Source organism: Garra rufa, chromosome 4, assembly GCF_049309525.1.
Source record: "Garra rufa chromosome 4, GarRuf1.0, whole genome shotgun sequence".
NCBI lineage: Eukaryota > Metazoa > Chordata > Actinopteri > Cypriniformes > Cyprinidae > Garra > Garra rufa.
In genome coordinates, this window is record NC_133364.1 from 19,232,867 (window position 1) to 19,253,728 (window position 20,862).

At 34.7% G+C, this 20,862-nt stretch overlaps 1 protein-coding gene across 1 annotated transcript in view; it reads right to left on the reverse strand.

Annotated features, from left to right (window-relative positions):
• Window positions 1-14,669: 14,669 nt before the first annotated feature.
• The window catches only part of nrip2 (nuclear receptor interacting protein 2), a 31,799-nt gene continuing 25,606 nt past the window's right edge, over window positions 14,670-20,862 (reverse strand). Inside the window, exons 4-6 of the mRNA XM_073838206.1 lie at window positions 19,337-19,464; window positions 18,704-18,756; window positions 14,670-16,110 (exon numbers count right to left, since the gene is read on the reverse strand). Of these exons, the coding sequence (XP_073694307.1) occupies window positions 15,991-16,110; window positions 18,704-18,756; window positions 19,337-19,464 (301 nt within the window). The 3' untranslated portion in view covers window positions 14,670-15,990. The remainder of the gene's footprint in view (window positions 16,111-18,703; window positions 18,757-19,336; window positions 19,465-20,862) is intronic.

Sequence of the window (20,862 nt, forward strand, 5' to 3'; positions counted from 1 at the left end):
TGAAGTCTTTTATAGAAATACTTCTCAACACAGAGAAGTATTTATAGAGTTCAAAAGGTAAATGTCTCTTATAGTTTCAGTTTCAGAGGTATTGATTATTACTGAGCGATGTGTATCTCCAGGTGATGAGTAATAGCCAGGTATCGAGCAGTAGGCCTACGCTTTCCAGGGAAAGACTGGAAACCTTGTGACTGTAATGTAGGAGAAGCCCGGGGGGAGGATTCAGTGTCCCACCACCTGCTCTGAGCCTGTGGAGCTTCATGCATTATCGATGCACTATGAAGATACTTTACTATAGGGAGTAGAGGAAGACACATTGATTTCAGCTTTTGCCTTTGTGTGTGTGTGTGTGTGTGTGTGTGTGTGTGTGTGTTTACTTCAGGGCAGGAGCAATGTTTAGCTCAGGTGTCATCATGCATTATGGGGTTTCTCGCTGCTGAGGAGGGAGGACAGATTGAAGTGCGTGTCCGTGTCTGCAAATTCGGTTGTACTGAAACATTGTCAGTCCCATGTGTGTCTGCCCTTGAGGCGTATCTGAGCTCTGCACTGCAGTTCACCGCACAACGCTGGGGATTTATGAGACACAGCTTATGTACTTCAGTGAGCACAAACACGGCTTTACCCTTTCAAGAGTTCATACACTAGCGGTCAACAACTCTGATTCTTGTGAAGGTGAATGAAAGCGATCAATAAAGAACAGAAATGATCAACTTAATGTGTTTATTAGACCATTTAGGATTTTTCCCTCAACAGTTATTGACAAAAACAACACAAACGATTGTCAGTAAACCCTGCAACAGTCTTTCGAAACATTTTTTTTTTTTAATACAATTGATTATATTTAATAGTGATCATATACAAAATTAGTACCAAAAACGGCTTCAGTTTTAGTCATTTTAGTCTTTCAAATTTAACATCACTTATTTCTATGGAAGCCTGTTTCCGCCACTAAATAAAAACAATTATTTATTGCAACCTTTTATCTCACAATTCTTATAACAACTTTTTTCTTAGAATTGCGATACAAACTCGCACTACTTTTTTTCTCAGAACTGTGAGATATAAACTCGCAATTGCAAGATAAAAAAAAAATTAAGATTTGCAAGATATGAAGTGTAAGTTTATATTTCGCAATTCTGCCTTTTTTTCTGAATTGGGAGATATAAACCCGCAATTGCGAGGTATGCAGGGAATAAAAGATTGATGTGTACTCAAAATTGTGTTTATATATCACACAATTTTGAATAAACTTCCAATTGCGCAATTTTGAGAAAAATCACAATTGCGAGATATAAACTCGCACTTCCGAGGGAAAAAAATCAGAAGTATGCGTTTATATCTCGCAATTCTAACTTTATTTCTCAGAATTGGGAGATTATAGTTTGCTGACTTTATAACGCACATTTGCAAGTTTATATCATGCAATTTTGAGAAAAATAGTCAGAATTGAGACTTTATTTCTCGGAATTATCCGTTTATTTTTTCAGAATTGCAAGATTATATTTCGTAATTCTGACTTTTTTAACTCAGAATTGCAAAAAAGTCAGAATTGCAACTTTATTTCTCAGAATTACGAGTTTATTTCTTAGAATTGCGATATTATATTTTGCTATGCTGACTTTATAACTCGGAATTGCATTTTTTTTTATCAATTCTGAGGAAAAAAGTCCGAATTGACAAATAAAATTTGATTAATTTTATATTTTGCAAATCTTACTTTATTAATTGCAGTTGCACATTTATATTGCACATTTATATACTGCAAGTTCATATCACACAATTCTGAGAAAAAAAGTCATAATTGCAACTTTATTTTTCAGAATTGCAAGATTATATTTCGCAATTCTAACTTTAAAACTCGGAGTTGATTAAAGATTAAAACACAATTCTGAGAAAAAATTCAGAATTGTGAGTTTGCAAAATATATATTTTTATTAATTTCGCAAATCTTACGTTATTAATCACAGTTAAACATTTATATCGTGCAATTCAGAGAAAAAAGTCTGAAGTACAACTTTATTTCTCATAATTATGAGATTATATTTCGTAATTCTGACTTTGTAACTCGGAATTGCACGTTTATATCACAATTCTGAGAAAAAAGTAAGAATTGCGAAATATAATTTTATTAATTTTAAATTAATTGCAGTTGCACATTTATATTTAAGATTATATTTCTCAATTCTGACTTTATAACTCGGAATTACGTTTTTATCACGCAGTTTGAGAAAAAAAGTTAGAATTGCGACTTTATTTCTCAGAATTATGAGTTTATTTCTCAGAATTGCGAGAATATATTTTACAATTCTGACTTTATAACTCGGAATTGCATGTTTATATCAATTCTGAGAGGAAAAAAAATCAGAATTGTAAGGAAAAAAGTGGCAATTACCTTTTTTTTTTATTTTTCTTTCAGTTGCAGAAATGGGTGTCCATATATTATATATAAATATTAAAATATTTATATATTTTTTTTATTTCAACTTTATTTCAATTACTGAAAACTATTTTTAATCATTTTAATTTTAGTTTAAAATAACAACACTGGTCTTGTGATTTCAAAATGGCTGCCCCATGTTAAATAAAACATGATGTATGTGATTTTAAACAGTATTTTTTAAGAGGTACTATTGTATAAAGCTTTTTATTACACAATTGCTGTGTCGCTAACAGCATAACATCTACTGTTCTGAGAAATATGACAGCAGCTCAGTGACTGGAATTTAGTTTGATCCCTCGGCCACCTAAAAAAGCCATGCACAAAATGATTTGTCCTTAAAAGTGCAGAGAAGGAACAAGACTCGAATGGTCAGCACTCATAGGTCTTGTCAAAGCGATTTCCTGTTTTACCATATATGGGCACAGTAGCCACCAGAAAAACCTACTCCTCAGGGTCTCACTGTGAATTTAGTGCCATTATGTGACATGTGAAGCCTGTGGTGGCTTTGGCTGTGTATTATTGATAGTTTTTAGTATGGAAACTGTCATCGTGAATGCTAAATGGGCGGCGCAGTTGATTAATTCTGTGTGAACTGAACTCATTGCCTAGCTGTACGAAAACATTGGGCAAAAAACTAGCTGATGTGGACCCAGCAGATAGTTGACCCTGGGAACAGACCACCCATGGGAATCTCTCCAGGCCAAAATATGAATGTTGGCTTAGTTTGTTTGTGCTGCAGGCTTCAGCTGTGTGTCTGTCTGTGTGGGTCTGAGTTTATTGGAGGTTTCAGGTGTTAGTGATTGTGTATTTACGCAGAGGAAAGCAATGAATTCCTGTCATTTACACTACCGTCTCTCCTCACTAATATTTAAAAATTAACATTTTAGCTAAACCTGTACCCAATGTAGTTGGTCAAATTAGCCTGTTAGCTTAGTCTTTAAGTGTTTAGACACTTAACTTAGCTATACCCCAACTAATATTCTAATAAGCATTTTAGCTTAGCCTGTACCTAACATAATTGGTCAAAATAGCCTGTAAGCTTGGCCTTAGTACACTTTGCTGATGTTGAGTTTAAACACTTAGCTCAGCCTTACACTAATGTTCAAATTAGCATTTTAGCTTAGCCTTAGTAGGCTACAGTTTGCTAATTTTGAATTTAAACACAGCTATACCCCACACTAATAATCAAATTAGCATTTTAGCCTTTATTTAGCATAATTGTTCAAATTAGCCTGTTAGCGTAGCAGTACACTTTGCAGACACTGAATTTAGACGCAGCCTGGCTATACCCCACACTAATATTCAAATTACCTGTTAGCTTAGCCTTTGTACACTTTGCTGATGCTGAATTTAACACTTTGCTTAGGAATACGCCACACGAAAGTTCAAATGAGCATTTTAGCTTAGCCTCTACCCAACTTAGTTGGTCAAATTAACCTGTTAGCTTATCTGCGGTACACTTTGCTGATGTTAATTTGTAACGCACCCCACAGTAATGTTCAAATTAACATTCTAGCTTAGCCTATATACTACATAATTGGTCAAAGTAGCCTGTTAGCTTAGCCTGTAGTACACTTTGTAGATTTTTAATTTAGATACTTAGCTAAGCTATGCACCACACTAATGTACAAATTAGCATTTTAGCTTAGCCTGTTCACAATGTAGTTGGTCAAACTGGCCTGTTAGCTAAGCCTTAGTAGGTTACAGTTTGTTGGTGTCAAATTTAAACACTTAGCTTAGCTGTACTCCACCTTAATGTTCAATTTAGCATTTTAGCTTAGCGTATACCCTACGTAATTGGTCAAATTAGCCTGTTGGCTTAGTCTTAGTATAATTTGCAGAAATTTAACTTAGACACTTAGCTTAGCTATACCCCACACTAAAAAGCTGTCACTTGTACCCTATTAACTGCTAAAGAGTGTATATTGGTACCTTCAAGGTACAAGTGTAAATATTAGTACCTCAGTTGTACTTAATAGTACATTATGAAAGGTTCTGGCCCATTGACAGCTTTTGTATAATTTTTTTCAGAGGGTGTAGTCAGACTCCCTCAGGCTGTGCCAGATGCTGCTCTTTTGAAAGTGTTTTTGTGTGAATTCCACCACAGAGGCTCAAGAGACTGTTGTGCCACGTACACATCATTTCAATTTTTCGGGGCACAGCACAATTTACTTTCATTTCAAACCCGTTTGAGCAGGCCAAAAGGGGTCAGAGAAGATTACTTTGAGAAGATGAAATAAATGCATCTGGGAAGCTCTGGTAAAAGAGTAAAAAATCGGTTGGTCTCCAGAATGGTGTGGCAGACTGGGTTAAAGCTAGAGGGAGTAATCCAGGCCTGTCAGCTGAGTTGGAGACTATGGCAACTGACAGCCAGGAGCCGAGTTCTCCAGAGGCCCGTTGGCCTATTTGCACACCGTACAAGGGTTTGTGTAGGTGCCAGTTTGTCTTCATATGTTTGTGTTCATGCTGATGCCGTTTGTAATACATCAAGGTTAATTGCATCAATGAATGTCTCCTGTCTGTGGAGCTTGAATGACTCATGCTATGTAATTGATTGTACATAATTAACATTTTGCTGCGTCTTATGACTCAGCGGCATACACATGCTCATTTATCATGGTTTCATCTTGTTGAAATGTAATAAGGAATGCAAATGTGCTCTTTGGTAAGTCATGAGTTTATATTTCCATTGTAGAATCAGCTGAAAGTGTGAAAACATTGCTGTTTAAAAAAAAAAAAAAAAATCTAGGATTCTGGCAGTTTGACGGTTTATCACGGTTTTTCCTGACTGTGCTTTCAATGAATCAGAATGCATGAAACAGTTGCAGAACCACTGCATTTTAATCACTATCCAAACATGCATGAGTAGTTTTTTGATGTAAATTGGATTGTATAATTTCAAAATATAAAGTAAAAACAGAATGGTCTGACCTTAGCTTTGTGATATGTAAAACATATCTGAACAAAACAAAAATGAGAACACAAATTCACTTTTTTGCAGTTAAAAAATGAGTTATGTGTAATTAATAATTATTTGTCAGAAGTGTATGGAGTTAACAGTTACAGGTTTAGCATTTGAACCGGCATATCAAGGACATTTGAATTGATCAAAAATGTCAGTAAAGATATTTATAATGTTACAAAAGATAACTATTGTAAATTCTAATGTTTTCTACTACTGCATTTTAGTGCCACTTTAGAAAGATCTAAGATTACAAGATTAAAGTCTTAGTGTTTCGAGAATAAAGTAGAAATTAACAGAATAAAGTCAAAATATTATGAGAATAAAGTCGAAATATTTCAAGAATGAGTCAAAATGACAAGAATGAAGTTGAAGTGTTTTGAGAATAAATTTGAGATGTTTTAAGAATAAGTTAAGTCAAAATATTCAACATTTCAACTTCTTTCTCGTAATTTCGATTTTATTCTCAAAGTATTTTGACTTTTTCTCGAAACATTTACACTTTTTTTCCTCTAAATTTCGACTTAATTCTCATAACATTTCAACTTTATTCTTAAAACATTTCAACTTTATTCTCCTTATTTCAGTTTTTCTTCTCAAAACTTTAACTTAATTCTCAAAACATTTTGACTTTATTCTTGGAATTTTTACTTTATTCTCAAAACATTTAGACTTTATTCTCAAACATTTAGACTTTATTCTCAAAATATTTAGACTTTATTCTTGAAACATTTTGACTTTATTCTCGTAATTTTGACTTTATTCATTAAAATTTTGACTTTATTCTCGTAATTTTGACTTTATTCATAAAAATTTTGACTTTATTCTCGTAATTTCGACTATTCTCGAAACATTTCGACTTTATTCTCAAAACATTTAGACTTTATTCTTGAAACATTTCGACTTTATTCTCGTAATTTCAACTTTATTCTTAAAAAAATTTGACTTTATTCTCGAAACATTTCGACTTTATTCTTAAAGTATTTAAACTTTATTCTCATAATTTCGACTTAATTCTCTAAACATTTTGACTTTATTCTCCAAACGTTTTGACTTTATTCTTGTAATTTCAACTTTATTCTCAAAACATTTTGACTTCATTCTCTAAACATTTCGACTTTATTCTTGAAGTATTTAAACTTTATTCTCCAAACGTTTTAACTTTATTCTTGTAATTTCAACTTTATTCTCAAAACATTTTGACTTTATTCTCTAAACATTTTGACTTTATTCTTGTAATTTCGACTTTATTCTTGAAACATTTCGACTTAATTTTCAAAACATTTCGACTTTATTCTCTAAATTTTGACTTTATTCTCAAAACATTTCAACTTTATTCTCAAAACATTTTAAATTTATACTCGAAACATTTCGACTTTATTCTCGAAACATTTTAACTTTTTTCTCGAAACATTTTGACTTTATTCTCAAAACATTTCGACTTTATTCTCAAAACATTTCGAATTTATTCTCAAAACATTTCCACTTTATTCTCAAAACATTTTAACTTTATACTCGAAACTTTTAGACTTTATTCTCAAAACATTTTGGATTTATTCTCAAAGTATTTAAACTTTATTCTTGTAATTTTGACTTAATTCTCGAAACATTTTGTCTTTATTCTCATAATTTCTACTTCATTCTCTAAACAGTTTGACTTTATTCTTGTAATTTCAACTTTATTCTTGAAACATTTCGACTTAATTCTCAAAATATTTTGACTTTATTCTTGAAACATTTTGACTTTATTCTCAAAACATTTCACCTTTATTCTCAAAACATTTTAAATGTATACTCGAAACTTTTAGACTTTATTCTCAAAACATTTCTGCTTTATTCTCAAAGTATTTAAACTTTATTCTTGTAATTTTGACTTTATTCTCAAAACATTTTAAATTTATACTCGAAACATTTTGACTTTATTCTCAAACATTTCAGCTTTATTCTCAAAGTATTTAAACTTTATTCTTGTAATTTTGACTTAATTCTCGAAACATTTCGTCTTTATTCTCATAATTTCTACTTCATTCTCTAAACATTTTGACTTTATTCTTGTAATTTCAACTTTATTCTTGAAACATTTCGACTTAATTTTCGAAACATTTCAACTTTATTCTCTAAATTTTGACTTTATTCTTAAAACATTTTAACTTTATACTAGAAACATTTTAACTTTATTCTCGAAACATTCCGTTTTTATTCTAAAAACATTGTGACTTAATTCTCAAAATATTTCAAGTTATTCTCATAATTTCGACTTCATTCTTCGACTTCGACTTCATTCTTGTAATTTCGACTTTATTCTCAAAACATTTTGACTTCATTCTCAAAACATTTCGACTTTATTCTCGTAGTTTTTTTTTTTTTTCACTTTAATTTTTATTGAGAATTTTTGCTTTACAAGGTGCAACAACTCAATCAAAAAAGAACTACAACAAATAAAAAAAAAAAAAATAAATAAAAAAAAACACATAAAAAAACACACATGGGAGTTACTTTCAAATCAATCTGTCCATATTCCATTTTTTTTCCTCAATCAAGTTTTTTTGTTTTGTCGTTGTTCAGTCATAAATATTGTCCTATTCTCGTAGTTTTTACTTAATTCTCTAAACATTTTGACCTCAAAACCTCTTGATTCTCAAAATATTACCATTTTAATCTCACAATTTTATAGTTATATTATCTTATATTTTTTTTTATTTTTTAATGTGCCACTAAAACGCCATGGTAGTTTTCAACACTAATAAAAAGAATAAATGTTTTTTGAACACCAAATCAGCATATTCGGTTTCTGAAGGATAATGTATACTTTACATTATCCTTCAGAAACCGAATATGCTGATTTGGTGTTCAAAAAACATTTATTCTTTTTATAAATATTGTCATTTGGAGTCATTTATCTTCACAATTGTTGCATTGGGAAAAGGCTGGCATTATCAAAAAATATGAACAATGTATTAGACAAATAGTGACCCAGCATCTTAAAACCATTCTACTTATAATTGTAAGGTCACAATTACAGGGTTTTTGTTCTATTTTCCAGGTATTCTGACGCCATACAAAAGCTTTGTATAAGGAGCAGACAGAAATTTCAGTGAAAGAGAAAACAACTTACTCGCTTATTGTTGCTTCTGCTGCATCTCCCAAATCAAATTATGCTCAAATCAAGCGTATACCTCAGGTTGGACATCAGTATCATAATTCAACATCAAACATATGTCATTGCTTTACGTAACCAATCATAATGACGTCAATCCTGCATTATACAGTTTTTGATTTGCGAGCCACAGAAGAGGTAAAGATTATTGCTACAAATGAAAAAGTGCATATTAAACCATGTTACTTGCTCCCCACGTGCTGTTCTTGTTATTAACCTCATAAAATCTGCCCAGGAAAAATTAAACCAGAAAACCTAGGATTATGTTAATCGAGTGCGAAAAGTCCAAACGTGTGTCTTGCATGATATCAGTGGTCCAAAGTCATCTTGTCTTAACCCTCCGATTCGTATTTTGTTCACATCAGGGTTATTTACTTTAAATGTATTTATCTTTCATAAACCCATTTCATAATAACATATCCTCTTAATGTGCAATAGAAGAGCCGTCGGCGAATACCGCTGGCCTCTTCTAACCCAGTCACTTTTGATCGTGGTGGGAAGGGAGTGAATCATGACAGATTATGCCTCTCCAAATCCCTGTAACTAATGCCTGTGTCTGTCTTCCTCCCTTGCATCCGTGCGAGACAGAGAGGGATTCCAGCCCGCTGATTGACAGCGAGGCGGTATCTTCAAGATGCTCGGCGTGCCGGCCTCTTCGTTCTGCGTTTCCTGCCATTTTCTTAATGGACACTTAACTTCTCTAGTGCTGGTCCTAATAGTCCCTCATTCTATCATCTCATCAGCCCCCTCAGAGGCGCTCCTGTCGATAGAAACACAAATGGCAGTTTTAATAAGCCCCTATGTTTATCCCGCTGGCAGCGGGGATGCTGTTTAATGCGTTCCTTCGTCGCTTGTGCCGTTAGAGGTGCAAAGCTCATTAGATCTTGATATTAAACACCGCTGTGGTCCTTCCGCTGTGATTCTGTGAAAACTCCAAGCTCTTAGCGGTGTTCATTACGGACAGGAAGATGCCCTTTCCGTCTTCATTCCTCCTTCGCTTCATGTTGGACTTGCAAATCTGGTGTCCAGCATGTGAGTCTTTGCCTCTAATCAATGCTTCTCTTTCCACCTGCTTGCTCAAGGCGGATTTTTCCCGATCCCTGCGGGGAGAGCTCGGCAAGGGGACGGAAATATCACAACGCCTTTGAAGGTGGATGGGATTGGTGTGGAGAAGGGGCTGGCAGATTGCCCACGCAGTGTTCTGGTTATTTCTGTGGGTTTCTATCAAGGTGTCAGTCAAAGCTCGACCCCTGACCCCACCTGTGTGCTGAGAGGAAGCTCATTCCCTGCCTGTTAGTCTCATACATCTGCTGCTTTCCCACTGTATTTCCTGTTCACACTTCAAATAACAGCCATGCAAAAAGTATTTTGTCTGTTGTAAATTCAGTAAATAAATAAGCATGTTACGATCTATCTATCTATACATTTCTAAATTAAATTACTATTTTAAGTTACTATTTCAAAATTAATAATATTTATATTATTTATATTCAAATATAAGTGTATTTTATTGCACTCATGCATGTTTGCATGTTACTGCCTATCTGTCTGTATAAAATGTATTGTAAATTATATATTTATTATTTATTAAAAGTATATTTTGTTTTAATAATATACATTTTAATGATTAGCTATCTATCTATATAAAATGTATCATAAATAATATATTTAATATTTATTATAAGTATATTTAGTTTTAATAATAAACATTTTAATAATATTTATTTATTTATTAAAATATACATATATTAATAAAATTAATTATATTTGTATTATATTTTTTGCAGTCAGTGTTTTATTACTGGAGTTTTTATTTTTTCTGGCTTTTTAAAAATATTTTATTAATATAATAATTCTGTAATGATTATATATACATACACAGCAATAATAAAATACTTGGAATACGGTAAATATTATGTCAGTATATTATCTATCTGTATAAAATGTATTGTAAATTATATATTTAGTAATTTAATAATTTTGTTTTAACAGTATACATTTTAATTTTTCATATTTATTAATATATAAAAATACATATTTTATTAATATATTAATGATTTAATTATTATATATACATTCACACCAATAATAAAATACTTGGAATAAATATTAAATCAATATGTTATCCATCTATATAAAATGTCTTGTAAATTATATATTTAATAACTTTGTTTTAACAATATACATTATAATTTATAATATGTATTTATTAATATGTAAAAATACATCAATTCAGTTATTATTTTAAAATTAATTATATTAAAAAAAAAATTCATTAAAATATAAGTGTATATTTGTATGTTACTGGAGTTTTTATTTTTTAGGGCAGTATATATTTCTAAAAATGTATAAATTATATTTATTTATTAATGTTTTAATTATTATATATACACCTAATGAAATACTTGAAAGAAATATTAAATCAGTATTATCTATCTATCTGGCTATCTAGCTATCTGTAATTATCCATCTATCATCTGTCTGTCATCTATCAAGATATCTATCTGTGTGAAATGTATCATAAATAGTTGTTTAATATTTATTATAAGTATATTTTGTTTAAAAATATACATACATTTTAATAATTATTACATTTAAGTAGATTTTATTATGGGTCTGTTGGGATAACCAGTAGTGAATTTTATGCATGTTTCATTCATTTTGTTCATTTTGTCTGTTATGCAAGCAGTATTTATTTTCAAATTTAATTAAAATCTTCGCTAAAGTTTGCATTAATGCCGGATACTCTTTCTTCCTGCAAATTTTGCAAGCGTGCCAGTGCCTACAACTACTGTACGTGTCGGAGGTTACATTGCTCTTCTGTAAATCCGCTGCTTTTCAGTGCGGGTCTACGATAAGACGTGTCTTGTAAAATTGTGACAGGATGTGGCATGTTCACTGAGTCAGAAAAAACGCCACAGGCCCCCCGTTGCACAGTGGGTTATGTAGCAGCAGAGCCCATCTCTGTGTGAGCTCTGCCTGAATAATAAAAACAAAAAGCATTTTGTTCTTTTCTCTGTGGCACTGAGGCTCTACACGATTAGATTTCATTCTGAAGTCATCACTGGATGTGACAGAAAGACATCATGGGGCACAGCGTGCGACGTGGTCATGAACAGATGAACAGTCTTATATATCTGCTGTCTTGTTGTGCTGTAGCAAATGTGGTTATATAATGATTTGATGTTGTATTTCATTCTAAATCTCCCTTAAAGTCCACAAAAGACATTTACAATGCATTTATTAGACAGATCTGAATTTTAAAAAATTTGACGTAAAGTAATATAGGATTGTGTTGTTATGGAATAAAGTCATTATTTTATTTTTATTTGTGCACAAAAAAAAAAAATCTAAAATTATGGTTGAACCACTGATGTCACATGGACTATTTTAATGATGTTCTTACTACCCTTCTGGGCCTTGAACATGTCAGTTGTGTTGCTGTCTATGCAGGGTCAAAAAAAGCTCTCAGTTTTCATCAAAAAATATCTTAATTTGCGTTTTTAAAATGAACGAAGGTTTAATAGCTTTGTAATGACAGAATTTTCATTTTTAATATATTCCAGTATCTTTCCTTTGCTTTTTTCGAAGATTGGTTGGATTTAATGGTTTTTAGACTGTGATAAATAGAGCAATTTTTGGCTAGGTTTTCAGTCTTCATGCTGGTTGGAACAGGAGCAGCCTGCCCTCAGCAGAGGGTCAATGATGTCATCCCATGTGGCTCTGTATGGTTGTGGGAACATCGTTTCCCTCCATCATCAGATGAAAGAAGCCTAAAATAGCCCATTTACTGCCTCTGGCAATCCAACATTATGGCCACGTGAACCTCTGTGCGGAACCTGCAAGTGCAAAAGTGAGGAGCAGCACTGTTTTTGCCAGCAGTAGCGCAAGTGTTATTTCCAAGATCTGTGCATTGAGGACAAGCAGAGACCGTCAGAGAATACATCTTTATTTTCTCTCTCACCATCTGTCTGTCATTTGCTCTATTTGTCTGTTTGTGTTTTTTCTGTCTGTTGCTCTGTCTATCTGCCTGTCTGTTGCTCTATCTATCTGTCTGTGTATTGCTCTATCTGTCTGTCATTCTGTCCATCTGTCTCTGTCCCATTGTCTCTCTGTCGCTCTATCTTTCTTTCTGTTGCTCTATCTATCTATCTGTCATTCTTCTGTCTCTCTGTCTGTTCTGTTGCTCTGTCTGTCTCTCATTCTCTGTCTGTCATTTGCTCTGTCTGTCTGTCGCTCTATCTGTTGTTCTGTCTGTCTGTCTGTCTGTCTGTCTGTCTGTCTGTCTGTCTGTCTGTCTGTCTTTCACTCTCTCTCTGTCTGTCACTCTATCTGTTGTTCTACGTTTGTTTGTTTGTTTGTTTGTTTGTTTGTTTGTGTGTGTGTGTGTGTGTGTGTGTGTGTGTGTGTGTGTGTGTGTGTGTGTGTGTGTGTGTGTGTGTGTGTGTGTGTGTGTGTGTGTGTGTGTGTGTGTACCTGGTATTCATTACGTTGTGGGGACCAAATGTCCCCACAAGGATAGGAATACCAGTAGATTTTGACCTTGTGGGGACATTTATCAGGTCCCCATGAGGAAACAGGCTTATAAATCATGCACAATGAGTTTTTTTGAGTAAGTAAAAGTGTGCACAATCTCCTGTGAGGGCTAGGTTTAGGTGTAGGGTAGGTGTAGGGCCATAGAAAGTACGGTTTGTACAGTATAAAAACCATTACGCCTATGGAATGTCCCCATAAAACATGTAAACCCAACATCTATCTATCTATCTATCTATCTATCTATCTATCTATCTATCTATCTATCTATCTATCTATCTATCTATCTATCTATCTATCTATCTATCTATCTATCTATCTATCTATCTATCTATCTATCTATCTATCTATCTATCTATCTATCTATGTCGCTCTATCTGTCTTTCTGTTTGTCACTCTATTTATCTGTCATTCTGTCCATCTGTGACTGTCTGTCTGTCACTATATCCGTCTGTCGCTCTGTCTATGTCTCTGTCTCTATGTTTTCATCACTCTATCTGTCTGTCTGTCTGTCTGTCTGTCTGTCTGTCTGTCTGTCTGTCTGCCTGCCTGCCTGCCTGCCTGCTTGCCTGCCTGCCGCTCTGTCTGTCTGTCTGTCTGTCTGTCTGTCTGTCTGTCTGTCTGTCTGTCTGTCTGCCTGCCTGCCTGCCTGCCTGCTTGCCTGCCTGCCGCTCTGTCTGTCTGTCTGTCTGTCTGTCTGTCTGTCTGTCTGTCTGTCTGCCTGCCTGCCTGCCGCTCTATCTGTCTGTCTGTCTGTCTGTCTGTCTGTCTGTCTGTCTGTCTGTCTGTCTGTCTGTCTGTCTGTCTGTCTGTCTGTCTGTCTGTCTGCCTGTCTGCCTGTCTGCCTGCCTGCCGCTCTATCTGTCTGTCTGTCTGTCTGTCTGTCTGTCTGTCTGTCTGTCTGTCTGTCTGTCTGTCTGTCTGTCTGTCTGTCTGCCTGCCGCTCTGTCTGTCTGTCTGTCTGTCTGTCTGTCTGTCTGTCTGTCTGTCTGGCGCTCTATCTATCTTTCTCTATGTCTATGTCGCTCTATCTGTCTGTTTGTCATTTGCTCTGTCTGTCTGTCTGTCTCTATGTCTCTGTTTGTCACTCTTATTTATCTGTCATTCTGTCTCTCTGTCCATCTGTGGCTGTCTGTCTGTCACTATATCTGTTTGTCGCTCTGTCTATGTCTCTGTCTCTATGTTTCCATCACTCTATCTGTCTGTCTGTCTATCTATCTGTCTGTCTTCTGCTCTATCTATCTGTCTGTCTGTCATTTGATCTGTTTGAATGTGGCTTTGTCTGTCTATCTATGGCTCTGTCTGTCTGTTGCTCTAACTGTCTGACTGTTTCTCTGTCTGCTCTGTCTATCAATTCAGATCAATATTGCAGTATTGGCATGACTGTAAAAATACAATATTGCCAAAGCTTGGAATATATGTGGGGGAACATAATAATAACAATGAAACAAATTTAAATAATACAAGAAAAACATTCCTATGCAATTTCTAGCAAGTCTTAACAATTTCAATTCAAAAATTTCTATCTGTATTGTTGCTCTGTCTATATCTAGATTGAGGACGAGCAGAGACCTTCATAGCCAGAATACATATTTTATTTTGTTTAGGCAGAGAAAATACTGTTCAGAGAAAAAGAAACCAAAAAAAAAAACACCAAAAATAAACTCTTTTTCGTACAGTTGGCGTTCACACAGCGTAGAAAGAAAGAGAACATATAATCAGCAAATATATGGACGTCCTCCAATGAAAGGTCATCCATAGTGTTAAAAGGCTGGATGATTAGGGTAATTGAGCATTGTGTGCCAACAATTTAATTATCCGCACCATTTAGACTGAGTTTGTGTGGGACATAGATGGCCTTCAGGTCATCGGCTGGCATTTTAGTGGGAGCTTTTGGCTGTACTAAGACAGTCGTAGTTGTGCTTATGAGTGAACAAACAAAACAATGAGCAAAGTGTGGGCAGTGGAGAAAATGCCTGCCGGTTATGAAGAAAGACTGAGCACCAACAGAACAGGGTTTTTAGAAACTGGGCACTAGAAGAAGAGAACTCAGCCATTTTAACAGAAAACACATGCAGGTGACAATCAGAAATGCATTTACTCAGACACTCCTAGACACTTTAGCGTACCAAAAACAGGAAAAAAGGGAGGACGTTCATGCAGATGAAGTGTTTTGCTTGGTTTGGGGGTCATTGAGTGAGATTGTAGCCCAAGGGCTCAATTAACATTTGATTGGGCTGGCTGAAGTCCTTCTTATCATCTAAGGGCAGAGTTGACATTCTAAAGGGAATTGAGGTTTGAAAACACAGTCTTTGTTAGTAAAAGGCAGTTTCGGGTGAGAGATTTCCAGCTAAATTCGAAGTTTTGCGAAAGAAACTTTCTGATTTGTATTTTGAGACAATTAAAAGTATAAAATCAGGTTTGGTGATTGTTTAGGAGATTCCAAAGTGTGCAGCTTTTCTCTGTTACATTAATGTACAAGAATATAATTCACTCGTATTGTAATTAAAATCACCAGTTAGAGAATATTACTCTTCAAACATTAGTTAAATTTCTTAAGGATTAGCTGTGTACTCCTTTTTTCATTTCGATAAAGGCAATTTTAAATGTCAGAACAAAATCTTCCTCCTCCTGAGCTTTATTACATTTATGCAAAATTAATTCAGCACAGCAAAAAATAATAGTAATAATAATTAAAAAATCAAAGTTGGCAGATTTCTGTAATAGCACAGAAACAAATGACGAAGAATAAAGAAGGAAAGATGAGAGAGGAGAGGCCTGTCTATGTTGATCTGGCACAGGGGAACACTACAGTCCAGATGCAGGCTTCCTTCTGTCGACTTCCTCTCTGATTACATGGGTACGGTCATGGCGGCTGTTAGGCATGTAGGTCCGAGGTCACATGTTTTTGTTGTTGTCATGGTGATGGCACTGGCTGCAAGCAGGTGGATCCAGGAAGGGAAGCTCCTGCTCTGTGCTGTGGAGTCGGAGCACTCTGGAGTTCAGATCCACACAGCACTGGAACAGAGAGCAGATCACTTATAGTGTATTATACAATTTATGTTGACTATCTATCTATCTATCTATCTATCTATCTATCTATCTATCTATCTATCTATCTATCTATCTATCTATCTATCTATCTATCTATCTATCTATCTATCTATCTATCTATCTATCTATCTATCTATCTATCTATCTATCTATCTGTCATCTGTATGTTGCTCTATCTGTCTGTTTGTTTGTCTGTCTGTCTGTCTGTCTGTCTGTCTGTCTGTTGCTCTATCTATCTGTCTGTTTGTGACTCTGTCTGTCTGTATGTCTTTCTGTCTGTTGCTCTATCTGTCTGTTTGTGTCTGTCTGTCTGTCTGTCTGTCTGTCTGTCTGTCTGTCTGTCTGTCTGTCTGTCTGTCTGTATGTCTTTCTGTCTGTTGCTCTATCTATCTGTCTGTTTGTGACTCTGTCTGTCTGTCTGTCTGTCTGTCTGTCTGTCTGTCTGTCTGTCTCTCTGTCTTTTGCTCTATCTATCTGTCTGTTTGTGACTGTCTGTCTGTCTGTCTGTCTGTTTGTGACTGTCTGTCTGTCTGTCTGTCTGTCTGTAAAATTGAATGACGGACATTAAAACAAGAAAAAAAAATACTTTTGAATACTAAAAATTGTGTAACAAGTTTAGTTATCTAACTTATAATCTGAGAAACTGAAATCAACATATCTACAGTCATGTGTATTGGTTGGTTAGCCATATATCCACTGCATATTGGTTTCTTGGCTGTGGTTGTGCCTAAGGAGATAGCAGCTATAAATCTTGCAGCTATATTTGCTCAGATTTTTTCAGAGTTTTTCAACTGTGGTGCAATTATTAAATTGGGGAAATATTTAGCTTATTTTGGGATAATACTGGTTTCTGATGGTTTGGTATTTGGGGCATTTTGTGAGGAAGTGTATCTCAGTTTCGATCTCTTCCGCCTCTTGTGTTTTTGCAGATTCTCTCCTCACGGGAGAGCCATATCTGTCTGCGCCGGCCCGTCTCTATGGCCAGACAGTGCTCACTGAGTCTGTACATCATCAGTGTTTTTCTGTTTCACATCAGTCACTGTGCTCTATCTGTTTTTCTGTTGTTCTATTGTTCATTCTGCCTAACTGTCTTTCTGTCTGTCTCTGTCCTAGAAACCAACCATGACACATTAGCATCTGCTTAGAAATACAACAGCCCTAACAACCTAACAGCCGACAACTGCCAATCAGCCCTTAAGAACACCCACGCAACTGCCTAGAAATCATCCTTAAGCTCTCTCTCTTTGTCTGTCTGTCTGTCTGTCTGTCTGTCAGACACTTTTAAAAAGTTTAAGATATAATCTTTCAAGCTTTTAAAACTATTGTAAACTTGTAAACATCCAAGTTTGTCTTGATGAAATTTCCAATGTAAGTTTTGTTTTTTGATAAGAATTTTGAGCAAGGACATTTCAAGACAAAGTAACTACAGCAACACTGGAGCTGAGAACAGTGGCTTTTTGAATTCAATTTTGATTTATTTGATAACAGTTTTCACAGCCTGTCTTCTCTGAATCTAATCATAGCTGTACCAAACCTATATGTCACAGGATAGATCATAATATAAAGAACTGATTTTGGTCACAGCTTAGTTGTAACTAAGCGTAAATACTGCATTGTGCCTTTGTTGAGCAAAATTTTTGATGAACATGTTTTGTTGTTTTCAAACTGTAACAGTCCAAGGATATTCCAATTAAACAGTGGCTGAAGTTTTATTCTGCTGTTTATTGTCTGCACATAGGCTTGATCTGGTTCCGTAGGTCCTTCTCTTTGCATACATTGTCTTTTCTTCCGACAAAAATAGCAATTTGCATATACTTGTACAGATACTGTCCTCGCACTTTCATTCTCTAGCTTTCTCTCTCTCATCCCCTCGCTCTATCATACTTGAAAAAGGATTTTCTCTTCTTTTAATAGCATTTAGCTTCCTCCTCATAACTCGTGTAAACCTCAAAGGGGAATTTTCCCCCTGGCATTTGAATTAATCTCAAAACCACATTCAGAGCTGATTCAATATTTAAATATATGCTCAGAAAATAACTCCTCTATCATGTACAATCTCACTTTGTGTCAGAACCCATCTAACATAGCCTCAGAACTTTTTTGCTGCTTGTTTCTGGACTAAGTGTTTCATAATTCGATTTACTTCATGTTATGTCTGTAATGGCTTCAGCGTTGATTTACTGATCATTTAAAACAATTAAAACTTTGAATGCGCTTTTGATCATGATCATAATCATGTAAGTCACTTTCGATCAAATAAGTCACTTTGCAAAATGATGTAAATAAATGTAAAAATCTTTGAGACTTGAAATTAAACTATGATTATAAATTTGACAATTAAACTATGAATATAAGATTGTAATTTGCATTTATTATGTCTCATTTATATGTATGAAGATGTGATCTAGCTCAGGGGGTTTCAGACTGGGAAAAAATTGGTTTTCAAAAAGACTTTTATCCATGCATTTTAAGCTCAAACTGAATACGTGAAACTTGCTTAGAAACCAAACCATACATTACAAGACTGAAAACGAGGTTAAATAAATGCAGGACTTACTTTAAGTTCCAGAAGAGTCTGTAGACCCAGACACACATCAAATGTGGCGACCTCTGTGAGAGATAAAGGAGAAGACTCAAAATGTGGAAGATAAAGAGAGAATATTTATCCCCTTTAGGCATAATTTTATTCGTTCTTTAATTAGTAGAGCACATGAGGACGCTGGCTTAAAACTGCCTTCATTAGTAGCTTTATAATATATCCGTATGCAATGCATGCAGGAAACATGGCCGGCAATGTGCCCAGGTCATGTACTCGTCTGTTATGCAGTGCAATTCCTCTGTGTTGCCCACGTCTCTTTGTCCGAGCAATCCCAGACTGCTGTCTGAATTAGAAAAAGGTCACTGGCTTAGTCTGAAAGCTGAATGCAAATACAAGCTCAAGAAATATGTAGAAATATCCCTTTTTGCACTATCATAAGGCTTTTCTGTTTGTGTTAAACTTATATTTAGGCTTGACTGGTTGAAAGCGGTTCTGTGAGTACCAGACTCGTCGGAGAATCAGAGTCTATCAGCTATTCTCTCTTAAATCAAATCTATGAAACATGGTGTAAGTGCATTGTATTGGCAGTTTTTTTTTAAAGCAATAGGCAGTGCATTATCAGTAGTGACTGGAGAAACTTTGAAGTCTGACCTATGACCTGGGCAGTGCATTGCACTCTTTCTCTGCCCAGCTGCAGATGCAGGGACTTCACTGTCTCCACTGTTGAATCACTGAGTGGCAGCTTGTCATGAGGTTTGTCCTCTAGGTTGGTTTTCAATCTGCAAAAAATACAAGCATTTAGGAGATTTCAATTTCAGGAGATTCAATTTCAATCAGGATTTCATTACAAAAATAAAACAATGCAAATATGTAGCATTTAAAAAGTGTATAATTCACTCTTTTTTTTAAGAAACATTGTCCAACATCAGGTGAAGTTACAGCGGGAATCCACGTCTCTCTCGTCTCCCCTGAGCCCATTGAATTTTAACAGACCCCTTAAAGTGTTTGGTGGGGGGTAATTGAGAATGAATGGAGCAAAGTCACATGAGAGGATGCAATGCCCTCATTATGAAAAGATTGGATATGACTGGTTATATTTGACTGTAATTGGTTCATGCGATAAATCCCGCCTCTTGTGTTTTTGCACGATCTGCATTTGCGAACAAGTCCAAAAGTACAATATAATGTCGTTAATGAAAAGCATACATTCTTAAAAATAAAGCTGCTTTAAAATGTTCTTCACATTGATGGTTCCACAAAGAACCATTCAGTCAAAGGTTCTTTAACGAACTATCTCTTTCTTACCTTTTTATAATCTGAAGAACCTTCTTTTGCCATAAAGAACCTTTTGTGAAACAGAAAGGTTCTTCAGATTAAAGGTTCTTTATGGAACCATTTAAACAAAAATGGTTCTTCTATGGCATTGCTAAGCACTTCTATTTTTAAGAGTGTATTTTAAAAAGTAAGTAAACATCACTAAAGGGACATTAAGGGTGAAAATGTTTTTTTTTTTTTTTTCTCAGGGTAAATTTAACTTATTTTGTCTTCTGGGGAACATGTAAGTATCGTCTGTAGCTTCTGAAGGGCAGTACTAAATGAAAAAGATATGATATTCAGGCAAAATAAGAAAAATGTACACATCTTCATTCTGTAACCCCAGGTGTTAATGCATCGCGTTTTTTTTTCTGAAACATCAGTGAGCATTTGAACCTTCTGTAATAGTTGCATATGAGTCCTTCAGTTGTTCTCAGTTTGAAAAGATTGATCTCAAAATCATACAGTCATTGCTGGAAATGGTTCAAATACAAAAAAAAAAGCTAAAAAACCAAAGAATTTCTGGGACCTGAAGTATTTTTTTGAAGAACAGCGAGCAGTTTAACTGTTCAGGACAAACAAGGGACTATATTTAAAAAAAACAGCTGTGGATCATTCAGCTAACAATACAGAATCAAGTGTATGTAAACTTTTGAATGGGGTCATTTTTATAAATTTAACTATTATTTTCTCTTGTGGACTATATGTAAATGTCTTTTATGGGAAATATCTTATTCAGGTCAGTTCTAAATAAAAAATAACAAGCAAAATAAGACTTAAAATGACCTAAAACATGATCTTGTAGGAGCTTTTAATGAGTAAACAGCTTGGTAAAATTTGACCAGTATTTACCATGTTTTAGT